The sequence below is a fragment of the Babylonia areolata genome, chromosome 1, assembly GCF_041734735.1.
Source record: "Babylonia areolata isolate BAREFJ2019XMU chromosome 1, ASM4173473v1, whole genome shotgun sequence".
Taxonomy (NCBI): Eukaryota; Metazoa; Mollusca; class Gastropoda; order Neogastropoda; family Buccinidae; genus Babylonia; species Babylonia areolata.
Genome location: NC_134876.1, coordinates 70,523,218 through 70,536,720, shown reverse-complemented (window position 1 = coordinate 70,536,720; position 13,503 = coordinate 70,523,218). Strand labels below are relative to the sequence as shown.

Below are 13,503 nucleotides of genomic sequence, written 5' to 3'. Positions count from 1 at the left end.
AGTACAGTCACTTGCAAAATATATTGCCAAAGAGAAAAGGGTTTGACAAAAAAAAAAAACAACAACTATAGTTCCCAGTGTTGTTCATAGAGAAAATTATGTGCAGACCACTTCACATGAAAAATACAATGTATTTTCTTCACATCACATGACTTTGAATGGTTGGTTGAATTGCAGTTACTTTTACAAATGATTTTTTAATAGTTTTTTAGTTTTAAATTTTGTTTTCATCAATTCTGTTAGTTTTGAATTTTGTTTTCATTAGTATTATTGGTATTGTAACATGTTGTCTTTTGTACTATGCACACATTAGGGCTGTATTTTTATTAACATTAAAGTGTTCAGTGTTCTCTCTCTCTCTCTCTCTCTCTCTCTCCCCCCCTCTCTCTCTCTCCCTCTCTCAATATCATTGGGATTTTTTAAAGAAAAAGGTGAACAGTTATTTAGATGCCAGATAAACAATAATTTAGATGCCCAAATATGGGAGGGAAACTTACAAATTTACACTGGTTATTAGTGTTAATAATCACTCTCTGAAAATAAATGACTTACTACTGTAGAATGTGTCCTTGGTTGATCATTTGATATATGCAAGTAGTGTTGGTATATTAAAATGTTCATCATGGATGGTTATACCAACAAATGTCAGCTGTTTTATGTTTGGCTCTTTGTATTTGCGTTTAATCATGTTGTGTTCAGAATATTACATGAATTATTTGTTTCATTTACTGAAAAATGCTTTTGTAACCCCCTGTCACATTAACAGTAAAACATAAAGCATCCATCAATCTCTCTTTCTATCAATCTCCTGTCATCATCCACTTTTCTCTTTCGTTTAACTGTGTGCAGGGGACAGTCATACGGGTTTTTGGTCTTCCAGATGGTGCAAAGCTTTTTGAATTCCGAAGAGGTGTCAAAAGGTATTACTGTTAAAAAATTGGTCTTTTGAAAAGGTAGAAGGCATTTATCCTGTTATGCAGCTTAACATTAAATTTTGGTGTCATATACTGTACCATACTGCAGTTTAAGTTTCAGTTTCGAGGAGTTGTCAAAGTGTATGGACTGATCCATACATGCCACACATCATCTGCTGAAAATAAAAAGGCAGATGCCTGATCTTCACATAAACCCAACGTGGTGATCAGGCCTTGAGAGCCTTAGCTAGCCTACTGTATAAAAGTATATCAAAGGCAGTCAGTTTGTGGTGAGCTGGCTGTTTGTGTGCCTGATTGGTTTCCACTCACCCAAATTTCATTTTTATTAATAATTTATCTGACAAAACGATGGAGGTACTGTGTTTTCCTCCTATTCTGCTTCTTTTATTTATGAGTATTCAGTCATCCAGCAAGTAACCCTTTATACTGCTTCAGCTGTGTAGAAATAAAAATGACATCTTCTGCCTATTTTGTGACAGACAAAACTGCTCATGAAATGCTGTGTAGAAATAAAGTAACCATCACATGTATATTAGAGAAATCACTATGATATATCCAGGAGTCTACAGCTCAGTTGGCTGCAAAGACAGTGTTAGATGTTACCATTTTGTATCTTTTTGAACAAAAACTATTTTTTCCATTTGGAAATATGTTTGTGTTGTGTTACAGGTGTGTTAGTATCACCTGCCTATCCTTCAGCCAAGATGCCACGTTCTTATGCTCCTCAAGTAACACAGAAACAGTGCATGTGTTTAAACTGGAGCAGCCCAGGGAAAAGTAAGATTTTTTTTTCCATTCATCATCATGATATGTATTATGTCATTATCTATCATCTTTTCTCATTTTCTCCACTCAGTCAGACCCAAATGTGATTTGAATATATCTTGCACCATTCCTGCATATTTTGTATAACAGGCTTGTCCAAATTCATACAATTTTTCTGGGGTTGCATCAGTGATGTGGGGATTATTATAGCTGGTGCAAAAATCAATGTTTTTGAAGGCAGAATGAAAAGAGGAGCTTTGAGAAGACAAATCTTACCAGTAGGCCTCAGGCCCAAGTTTTCTGTTTTGCTGTATCTGAAAAAATCTGAAAATGTTTTATTTTATGTCCAGCAAAACAGGTGCTCTGTAATCGTCTGTAATCTTTTTACATATGATCTCTCTGCTCTGAGAATCTATTTAGATGTGTTGTTTTACAATGTGAGATTTGATTTTCGTCTGTATTTTTGTTCAGTCTGATGCCCAGACTCTACTGTTTATTCTTTATTTTTGCTCGAACTGGAGGCAACATTGTTTGATACACACATGTGTGCATGCGTTGATTTAACATTTTCAAAGGTATAGTTACATATGTTTTGTTGTATGGAACATTGTGAATTGTGCCATTGTGAATCAATGTAAATGGAAAGTAAGGATTTGATTGGCACTGTTGTAGGCAAGCAGAAGAGTCAGGTTCCTGGATGGGGATGTTTGGGGCTGTGGTGAAGTCCTCAGCCTCTGTGCTGCCTGCCCAGATGACCGACATGTTCTCACAAGGGCGATCTTTTGCCACTGCCCATCTACCTTGTACAGGCACCAAGAACACATGTGCCATCACAACGTGAGTCATCAAATGAAAATTTCCTTTTGAATTTGTTCATGGAAACAGAAATGGGTTTTCCTTCGAAGAACTCAAATTAACTGTTCTTATCATTGTTGTTTTTTTGTGTGTGTGTTTTTGTTGTTTTCTTTTCTTTCTTTTCTGGTTGTTGTTTTTAGTTGTTGTTTTTTGCTTGTGGTAATTCATTCATCATATCTCTTGCTCCCTGTTAAATTTTGATGCCAGTACAAAGTTACACTTCTTGCCTGTTTTCATGTCATATCAGCATTGTCTCTCTGTTTCACTTTCCACACACCACTCTTTTTGTACCCTTTCTTCTTCCAGTGAAAAGCTCTCAGAAGTTTTGAAAAGTAAAACAAGGCAGTTAGGGAATGTGGTTATAGTTTCACTGCACCAAAGAAAAATTTGGAACTTGCATGTGTTGATATGTTCTGAGTGAGAGTGTTTGTGTGAGTACACATGCACAAATATTTGTATGCAACATATGTGCATAAAACTCGTCTGTATTTGTGTTTGTATATGATATTTGATTTCTGCTGGTACCTTTAATGTCCCTGATATTCCTTGTGACCATAGTACACTTGGTAATGAAGACATATATTCCATTCCACTCCTTGTCTGCAGAATACTCTCTCTTGTGAATCTAAAATCAGTTTCTCTTTATTTTGCCAAGCATTCTCTTAGCTGTGTTATAGGCTGTGTAAATGGGGATGGATGTTTATGTATGTGTGTGTTGTGTGGGTAGTGTCACTGCAAGGTAATGAATTATTTGAACAGAGAGTGCACATTGTATTGTGTTGCATTTGCAAGATTATGCAAAATATGGAAATGGTTAATTATCATTTTTGTTACAGTGTTGGTCTCATTAAAATGTACCCGTAGTATCATGCTAAAATAACACTGTTATGTAGTTCATTTGTGATGATTTATATTGTTATAAATGGAACATCAACGATGCTTTTTGTTTTCCTCTCTGTTTACTGTGTCATTGTTATTTATTTACATTACTATCCATCAGTAGTTTGTAACTGTTTGGAACACATGTGTTTCTTATGTGTGTCCTTTGTCTTTGAAATAGCTGATAGTTTTGATGACCTTTGTGTGATGAATAAACACACTCTGTGTACATTGTCTTTGTATATATGTGGGGTGTTTCGTTTAACAGGACAGAACTAACATAAATTGTTACATTAACCCTCTTAATATGGACTTGCAGTCATGCAGGACAGAATGTCCATTTTTAATTACATATTTGTTAAGAATAGGAATATTTTATTTGTTAGAGCACATGAAATTGTACAGTTGCATAAAGTTTTTTGCATATGCCCTTAATACGTACATGTTAAGGATCAATATTAGGCCGCATCATACATTGGTATTGATATAGCCTTTCTGAAGCTTGGCATCAAGCATGAATATGGAAGTGTGGAACTATCAATTTATTCTTGAGCTGTTTTATCTTGTAACCTCTCATCCACAGCTGCATGGCTTCCAGGCATTTGTCTCTTTTTCTTCTTACACTTTTAATGAGAATATGTAGTGTGCAGTCCACACATAGGTTCACATCATTTACTTTACATGCAGACAGACACCAAAGTGTCTTTTTGCCATTTCAAATGAATATATCTAGATTATGACATAGATAGCAGCTCTACACTGAAGATTGAAAGGAGCAGTTCTGGAAGAACTGACATTTGCCAGTATGTTTCAAAACTGCCTTTTTAAAAGGGCATGACAACAGTTTCTTTTCATTGCTTGGAGTTGGATTTGCGAAAAGCACCAAAAAGTGTCTGAAAGGTATTAGGCAGCTGCATAGGTTTGTGAAAAGAACTAACCAGAGGTTCTGTACATGCAGCCCTCCTGACTCTGTAAATGAAGTAAACGAAATGATGTGTGTCTGTTAGGTCATGGCACAAATAAATCGCTGTTTGTTTACTCAGTGTCTCTCTTTGTGTTCCATACTATCTATCTCTCTGTCTCACTCCCCTCTCCTCTCCTCCCTCTGTGTGAAGCCAATTGACCGTCTGCTTTGATTGCAAAAATGAATAAGTTTTGATGGACTGGTATAACCATCTCATCACATCTCATTTCTTGCTTGTGCTGAAAAACTTACCTGTTGCTTTTTACCCACAGAAACTCTGCCAAGCTTTGGATAGGTATATAAAAGAAATTATTTTTAAAAAAATCACTGTTTCTCTGCATTAGAGAGAATTCAAATGTCCCTCAGATGATGGCTTTAAAGGGTTCATATAACTTACACCGATGGTCCCCCCTCTCCACCTTTTATATATTTCTTTCTTTTGTATACAGATAAGTTTTATTTTTACTTATAAACACTTCTCTTCTACTGTCCTAGTTCTGTGGTCTGCTTGGAAAAACATTTTTCCTTGATGCAGCAAAGAGCTTTTGTGATAAGTTGCTGCAAGACAGGTTGGAGTTCTAGACTTGTCAAAATGTGCAGACTTATATGCACACATTTCATACACTGCAGAGAGGGCACACATAGAATGTACTATTTTCCTCTCCTCCACAAGCTCCTTGCTTTGTCAACAGTTGAAACCACCCCTGCTTAATGAACATATATTTGTAGATACCAGTTTTAATAATTAACAGTAGTTGGGATGGTGAACTACTACTAGTATCTGATTGCTGCTAAACGTTTGGCTGAAAGATTCCCCAAGCTAAAGGTACTAGTGTTTTTGCCAATGGATTCAACACAAAACAGGGAAATGTCAGAATATTTCCGTGAGGAGTTATCTCATTGTGGTAGAGAAGTGTACACTGTTGCGCTGACGAGTTATCTTATGCAGGCAGCTTAGGGGTTTAAATAACATGATAGAGGAGGAAATAACATAATTGCACTTGGTTGTTGTTTCTGATACATTAGGTATTAGCACCATTTCCACCCATGAAATAAAAAAACTAGAATTTTTTTGCCCCTTTTTCCCCAATTATTGTATATATTTTATTTTCTAAAAAAAAAATCAGTTATCTTTCCTTGATTGGGAGTTATCTCATCCTATCAACTGTGAACTTATGATAATTATATTCTCCATTTCTTTTTCTTCAAGAAAATATTTACATACTTATGAGCATAATTCTATTTTTTGTGATTTTTTTTTTTTTTTTTTTTTTAAGGTCGGTGATTGTTTTGAGAAAATCACAAATAGTTCCAAAAATGAAAGGGTTAAAGAAATTATTTATCATTTGATTCCCAAATGTCCATGTGGTAGATAAAGTGTAAAGGATGATTGTTTTACAAATGCTAAAGTATATTACTTCTGCGTTCACTCATATGCACACGAGTGGGCTTTTATGTGTTTGACCGTTTTTACCCCCACCATGTAGGCAGCCATACTCCGTTTTCAGGGGTAAAATATATTACAAAATCCTTATATTTATGAGAAATCAGTGGTCAGGGTGTAGCATAATGGAAATGTACATAGTGATGTAGCGGCACAAGCACATCCAAGCATTGGCACAATGAAGGAGTGATGCAGACACGGGGTTTAGGTTCCATACTGAAGTTTATTCTATGAAACTCCGTGAAACTGCAATAAAACATAATAACAGTTTGCTTAAAAAACAGAAGTTCAAATAAATAATAAAATCTAATATGCAGTATCACCCATATTGGTAAAACGTTGCATGTTAAAAGACAGACAATAAACTTTCTTGTGTAGGTTGTGAACACTAATAACAACCATTTCTAATAATCAATTCAGCTTAATTTCAACATCTTAGAGAAATGCGAATGGATGATTTTCGGCTTAAGCTCACTGTTCTGTCTTGTAAGAAGCATTAGTTTTTGTGCATGTGGTTTTATGCATCATGGAATAAATTAATACAAAAATCAGCTTCATTGGGAATATTGGATTTGGATTAGGGAATGCCACATTTTTAATTAACCATTGCAATATCATAGTTATCGTAAAATACACATACTAACATAATAAGAGAATCTGTGTAAACTAATATCATATTGGTGCACTAAATTACTTTATTTAGAGAGACAGACAGACAGAGCAAATTCTCGTGTGGGTTTGGGGGTATGCGTCTTCCTAACTGCTGTGGTCGCTGTGTAAGTCATAACGCAAGATATGCAAATTCCAGTTCACCACAGTCGTAAACTTCAGTGAAAAAAAAAAGTAAATAAATCATAACTAACCACTGTTGACCAGTGTTGATGTGCCATACCAACAGCTGGCTTCTGTCACAAGGATCTTACTGTTCACAGTTCAGTTACATGCATCGGTTTCCTATTTGATGTTGGGAATGGACAAGGGACACAACCATGTTTCACATACTAAGCGATAAATCATAAAATTTGTGTTTTGTGTAAAGTAATCGATAAATATAACAAATAGTTGGAAGTTAGCAATCAAATCTATTAAAGCTAGAAACCAAAAACAAAAACAAAAAAAACCATAACTGATATAAAATGCAAAAAAACAAACAAATATGTAAAAAAATAAAATCTCATCAGGTTTTCTCAAGCCATTACACATGATAAATCTAAGGCTGAGATCATAAGCAGCTGTGCCTTTAGCAAAAATAATTTCATAAAACCATGTTTTCCATGTGATATGTAGTTGCCTGAAATGCACTATGATTCTTGTTTTGAGCTTTACTTTCTGCTTAAGGACATGCCTTTTTTTTTCTTCTTCTTTTTTTTTTTTTTTTTTTTTTTTTTTGACAGTTTCTGGGAACTCCTGGCATTGGCAAGTGAATGATACAAATCATGACAATTGAGAATTTCATTCTCTAGAAACCAAACAGAAAGCAAACATTTCAACCTCCTTGTCTTCATTCAAGTATGCAGTGCTCTGACTCAGTAGTTTCTATCTTGCATTTGGATTTCTGACCATAGTTTATTTTTCCAGCTTTGTTTCATGATTCAGGAAAAGTTTTGTGTTTAAAGCACTGATGTGGGTCGCTGACCAAAGAGAAAGATGTAACTGAACAGTTCGTTTAAGATCATGAACCGTAACATAGGAAATGATGATTCTCCTGCTAATGTTTACACAAAGGGGAAAGATGGCTGCTGAATTTGTGATACTGTTTCTTCCTGCTGCTAATGTGCTATGGAAAATACCATTTTGTGTGTGTGATTGTAGCAGTTGTGGACTGATTGTCTTGTCTCTGCTGTCTCTGACCAGGTTCTGCCATGCATTTCAACAGTATTTTGCTTTCCGCTCTTCTTTCCTGTTCTGAATCAAAATGGCTACATTGTTCACAAACCAGCATCCTGACTGAACACTTGCACATGTATATATTGTAAAGAAGCAGTTAAGAGTGTTAAAAGAGGACAAAGCAAGTAAAAAGGAGTGTTGATTGTTATTGTTTGTTGGTTTTTTTGGGGGGGGGTTGTATTTGTTGTTTTTTGGGTGGTTTTTTTTTTTTTCAAAAGTTATACAGGAGTATGTTTTGTCTTTGAAGTTGAATGTATTTTCAGGCTGAAGAATTTTTGTATTGGTTAACTGTGGTGTGGTTTGCACATTCTTTTCCATTTGGCATGGGAGTATTCTGGAATTAAAAAAAAATATATTAAAATTGTTTCAAATCATGTTACCTGTTTTCCAAAACAAAAACAAAAGATCTTGTTTTATGAACATGGTTGGGGTGAAAACAGTTCAGCTAACTTTTGTTTTCTGACACATTATAATGTGATTGGTGTATTTGTGTGTACTTTAATATGCAATTGAGACCATTCTCTCTGTTTCAGGCAAGTTTTATTTGAACATAGTTATGAAAATATCTGTCCTCAAAGAGTTAGTTCAAGCTAAAGTATTAGATTGGATAAAAAATATAGAAGCTTAAACAGCCAGACTTATGCCAGTTTACATAAACAGATTAATAAAAGGTATATGTGTTTACGTAATAATGTCAGACCTTTATGGATGAGACGAACAATGCTTTCATTATGTTACACTGTGATGTACATGTTTGATTTGTAGAATATATCACAGGAAATATCTCCTTCATCAGTTTTACAAACAGGGAGAGTGAATAAATATATATAGCTTTTCTGTTAGTGATTTGTAGAATATATTGTAGGAAACATCTCTTCCATCAGTTTTAGGAGTTGGGAGAGTGATTAAGTGTAAAAAGCTTTTCTGGTAATCATAAGGTAGATTCCTATTATGTTTCATGCATGTTTCTTTTTCTTTCTTTTTTTTTTCTTTTATTTTAATCTCATAAATTATAATCCCAGTTTGATTTCCTTATGGATTGCATGTATTGTATGTGTTGGGTTGTTGTTTTTTTCACCTTGGTTACATAAGTTACCATGCATGCAAATTCACTAACACTTGTTTCATTGTTGATTGTGTGGTGTCAGGGTCTAAACATCTCACAAAGTCTCTTTATTCTACAGTCATGGAAAGCCTAAGTATTAAGTTGAAAATAAAGCACAAACATTTATGAATATGAGCTGCAGGCAGCAACCAGGAATCAGCTAATATAAGAGAGAGAAAGCTTTATTATCTGAGAGGGTTTTTTGTTTACTTGTTTGTTTGTTTTTTTAGCCCGTAGCCATTTCTTTTTTTCCCAGTCATTGATCACAATTTGTAACATTATTTGACTAGATTATTTTTTTAAAGAGTATAAGAAGACTGTATAAATGGAAGAAAATTTCCATGGTTGTATAATGTTCCTCTTGTAGCTTTTTTTTTTTTTTTTTTTTTTTTTTTTCAGCTCAGTATTTACTGTTTTACTTTTCTGTTCTGTTCTGAACAGCTTTCAGTTTGGATCAAGATGTTCCTAGACTGTGAGCTCTGTTTTTTTGCTCTTGTCTGAAAAATACCAGGTGTTTTTTGAGACAGTGAGTCTTACCTTGGATATTTACTTCTGGTAACAATTTTTGCATGTATGCATGTAAAGAAAGAACTGCTGTTGTTTTTTCTGACAGAATTTTCTTTTTTTGTTGTTGTTTTTTTCCAGTACTGGAACCATTATCATTTTTGTCATGTTTGAACAGTCTGGAGATGATCAGTTCTTGAATAGTTGTGCCATTCTAGATGAATTAACACAGCATGATCAGCATTTTGGAAATGAGCGTAGTAAGTTAACATGAAAAATGAAAAGAAAATACAAATCATTGGGGGAGGGGGGGGGGGGGGGGGGGAATCTAGAACTGATTGAGAATTGAAAAGGAGGAGGGTAATTAAAAGGGAAAAAAGGATTGGGGGTGGGGGGGTTGTGGGTGGAAAATTGCAGTATGTCAATCAGTGTTGTTTGTTTTCAGCATTCAGAAGTTGCCACGCCTTCTTGTGGTGAATCTAGAGGGGGCCATGTTCATCTATAACCTGGACCCTAACGAGTCTGGGGAATGCCAGCTGGTCAGGCAACACAGGTGTGTGTACATTTTGTGTGTGTGTATGTGTGTGTATGTGTTATGCTTTCTTGTGCCGTCAATAACATGTTCAAAACAATGTCTGTTTTTTAACTTTGATGTGCGTCCTGGATTATATTATGAACATATCTTAGTGTCTTCAGATTCAGTTGACATAGAGAAATAGTTCAATTCGGACTCGATTGACATTTAGAAATAATTCAGTTTTTCCAGCAATATCGATCCCCCCCACCCATACACCTCCCACCCCCATTGATAAAGCCTACATGTTAGGTGTATAACCACCTTTTCTGTCTTCAGGATCATTGTTTGTACACATCTTAAGAAATGGGGAGAAAAGGTCAGGCACATGTGTGTGTGTGTGTGTGTGTGTCTTTCTGACCGCAGTTTCTCACACATTGCTGGGCCACAGTCAGTGTGACTCAGACTAATGGGGGAAAATGTTCTGACCATAAAGCAATGTTGTTTTTCCCCCTCATGCTTGACTCCGTTTGTCTTCTACTTAAGAGCTGCTGATTCAGTGATTGGTATAGATTTTGAAGCGCATGAATTAATGTTAGTGAACATCAGTGAGCTGTTGGTTATACATCAGGACTGAGTTGCATTGCATAAAAGCTCTTAGCAACACTATGTTTGCCAAGCGTTAATAATCTATGCTGATTTCATAGACACAGGAAAATTATGAACACCAGGTGTTTTTAAAGCTTGCTGAGAGCACCTGTGGAGTTCAGCCCTGGGCTGCTGTCAGTCTGTCATATAATCACTTCTAGTGGGTGCATGGCAGCAGACTCCAATGTAGTATTGTAGCTAGAGATTAATATTACTTTGTGGCCATTAATTGTACATTCCATTCCGACCCAGTCTTTCGATAATGACAGTGAGGTGTGTATATGTGTCTTATCTCATTTGGTGGTGGTTGTGAGTATGTGGTGTTTTTTGTTGTTGTTTTTTAGGGATGGCAGGGGGGTTTGACTATTTTTATTGTTTGTTTTTGTTTTCTCAAAGCGAACTTAAAAGCTGGAGAAGATGATTTTGTTTTTGCTATTGGTGTTTTGTTGTTGTTGTTTTTGTGCAACAAATCATATATATACTCCAGTGTAGATGCAAGAAAAGGTTAGGTAATTAGCCCAGTTATTGAAACAGGGAGATAGATCCTGATTGTGCTGTTGCATTCAAGAAAAGAATAACAACAAGAATCTGTAGGTTCTTTGTCACAAACTGTTTTGTCCCCTGTTCTGGCAGTTTTATCTTCAAATGCATTTTACTTTGCCAAGGCTTTGGAAGAAGAAGATGACTGAAGTAGCTGTCTATGTTTTATTTCTTCATTCATGGGCTGAAACTGCCACATATTCTTATATATCTATAAGTGTGTTTTTTCTTGTATAACCATTTTTATGGAGCTCACCAAAGAGGCAGCCATGTTACATCTTGAGGGCTGTGCATGCTGGGTATGTTCATGTTTCAGTTAACACTAATTAACACTGACATGGAAAGTGTGACCCTTGGTTCGTATTTCATCTTTTGAATTTGTATACAGATGAAGAGGGAAAAATTGAGGGACCAGCAGTTCTGCATATATTTTAAGCTGGGACATTAGAAAAATACCTCCACCCTTAACCACCAGGTGCGTGCACTGATAGAACCCAGGACCTTCAGTTTGAAAATCCAAGCTTTAACCGTTTGGCTGTACGGTGTTTCCCCCAGACTGGATGGGGCCAACCCTGAGGGCAGTCAGGGAGATCAGGCGTCCGCTGACCGCCCCCTGACCCACCCCAGCACTGGGGGTTCTCCAGGAGCCACCAACACCTACGCTTCCTCTGCACGCCGCCTAGATGGGGGAGCCCAGGCTGCAGGAAGCTCAGGTAAGCCGGCCGCCTGTGATTGGTCGCCGGGGGAGAGTTACGCGGATGTGTTGAGGCGAAGAGGGGGGCCCCAGGAGAAGGAGCCTTCCGAACTCATGGATTTGCTCCTCGATTCTCCAGGTGGGTGAGACACAGTGCTGGTGGAGCAGCCCTGATGGGGGGGAGGGGTTGCTGATCACCGTCATGCTTCATGCCTCACTTCATTCTCCGCTAACCTGTCAGTAACCGATTGATTCCTCTGGGGTGTTTGCAAACTAGTTGGTCATGTTGGATGATCAGAGCTTACACTGTAGTGCAAGAATTGGTCCCAGCAGAAACTGTCATCTGCACAAATACCAATGAGTGAGGCCAGTGTTTCTTCTCAGAGTGTTTGTGTAAACTGTTAATTTGTGTAAACTGTTAATGAGGAGCATGATACTGTTGTATCAATAGAAAGAAGCCATTCTTCCATCATTATAGTAATAACTTAAGGTACAAAACTGCATGTACTTCCACTGCATGTTGTGTTTTTTGGCCAGCAGATTTATTTAATAGCAGACACAGCCACACAACTTACACAACATAACAGAAATTTTAAAAACCTGATTTGTATTTAAACCAAAGCATACAAATCTAGTTGTAATTGTTAATCCAAATAATGTTTTGGTATCCTGTTTATGTTGAAGCCAGTGGCGTCTGCTTATCTTTTTTGTTAGTTTTTGTCTTTTATTTTCATTTTTAAGTCATGAAGGCATCAGTGATATGACTGTATGACATATAAAAAGTACAGGCAGTGGCATAGTAGTGCTTTGTATTTTCTGTTTCATGTGCTTTTAAAAACAAGGACATTTTTTAATGGTCTCTTTGGTCATTTTGAAACGTAAACTGATTGTTCTTTATTATATCAGTTATTCAGTACAGGGTCTGAAATGAAGTAAAGTTAGAGAAATTATAATCTGAGTTTGTGGTGAAATGTCAGTCTTTTTCCCAACTCCCCATTTCTGCCTCTCCCCCCAAACCATTGCATCCTCTGTAGACTTGCACCTGCATTAGAGTCCAGTGCATTGCAATGGAAAGGAATGCCTGGGAATGCTTTCTGTTGACCTTAGGATTCATGGTAAAGGTGAATCAAAGCCGTTGAGTACAGTGGTTTATTATACAACACTTTGATTTCATTTCGTTGAGGGTTTAAGTGGCGTGCATGTTGTTCATGACTTGAGTAGTTCAGTATTATTTATGACTTCTTCTTTTTTTAAAGTCAAGGAAAAATTGATTTTTATATCAAACATCCGTCTCTGGGAATGACAAACCACCACAACCATCTGCAAGTTGACACAGTTAGTAAATTGTGGTATTGTTTTATGAAGTGAAGTGTACTTGAGGCCAGGAGTGTTCAACACAGTTGCTGTACCTGTTGACTGTTTCCTGTGTAGTGAACCTAGCATGGTTAGTGCTTTGTTTCTTATCTTAAGATTTTGAGATTTTTGCAAGCATCGTGTCTGTAGTTTAGTCTGTCTGTTCTGTATGGCATGATCAAGACCAAAAAGACTCTAATAAGTCCTGTAGACATACTGGTTTTTGTTTGCACATTTCTTTGTCTTCTTCTGTTGTTGTGGTGTGCTACATATCAAATGAAAATGAAAGGCATATGATTGGACTATGAATTATTCTGTCTGTGGAAGAATCTTGGTTGGTTTGTCTGTGCCTTTTATTTACCTGTGTGCCAGCTGAAGGGATGCACAGTGCATTGGCTTGAGGTTTGCGTGGTATT

At 36.5% G+C, this 13,503-nt stretch overlaps 1 protein-coding gene across 2 annotated transcripts in view; it reads left to right on the top strand.

Annotated features, from left to right (window-relative positions):
* The window catches only part of LOC143286736 (WD repeat domain phosphoinositide-interacting protein 2-like), a 36,496-nt gene that overhangs the window by 8,673 nt on the left and 14,320 nt on the right, over positions 1–13,503 (top strand). The window contains exons 6-10 of one of the 2 annotated variants that reach the window (XM_076594470.1): positions 850–920; positions 1,605–1,712; positions 2,373–2,537; positions 9,784–9,891; positions 11,596–11,753. In XM_076594470.1, coding sequence (XP_076450585.1) covers positions 850–920; positions 1,605–1,712; positions 2,373–2,537; positions 9,784–9,891; positions 11,596–11,753 — 610 coding nt within the window. Of the gene's footprint in view, positions 1–849; positions 921–1,604; positions 1,713–2,372; positions 2,538–9,783; positions 9,892–11,595; positions 11,874–13,503 lie in introns of both variants that reach the window. The other variant, XM_076594461.1, reaches the window with a different exon arrangement.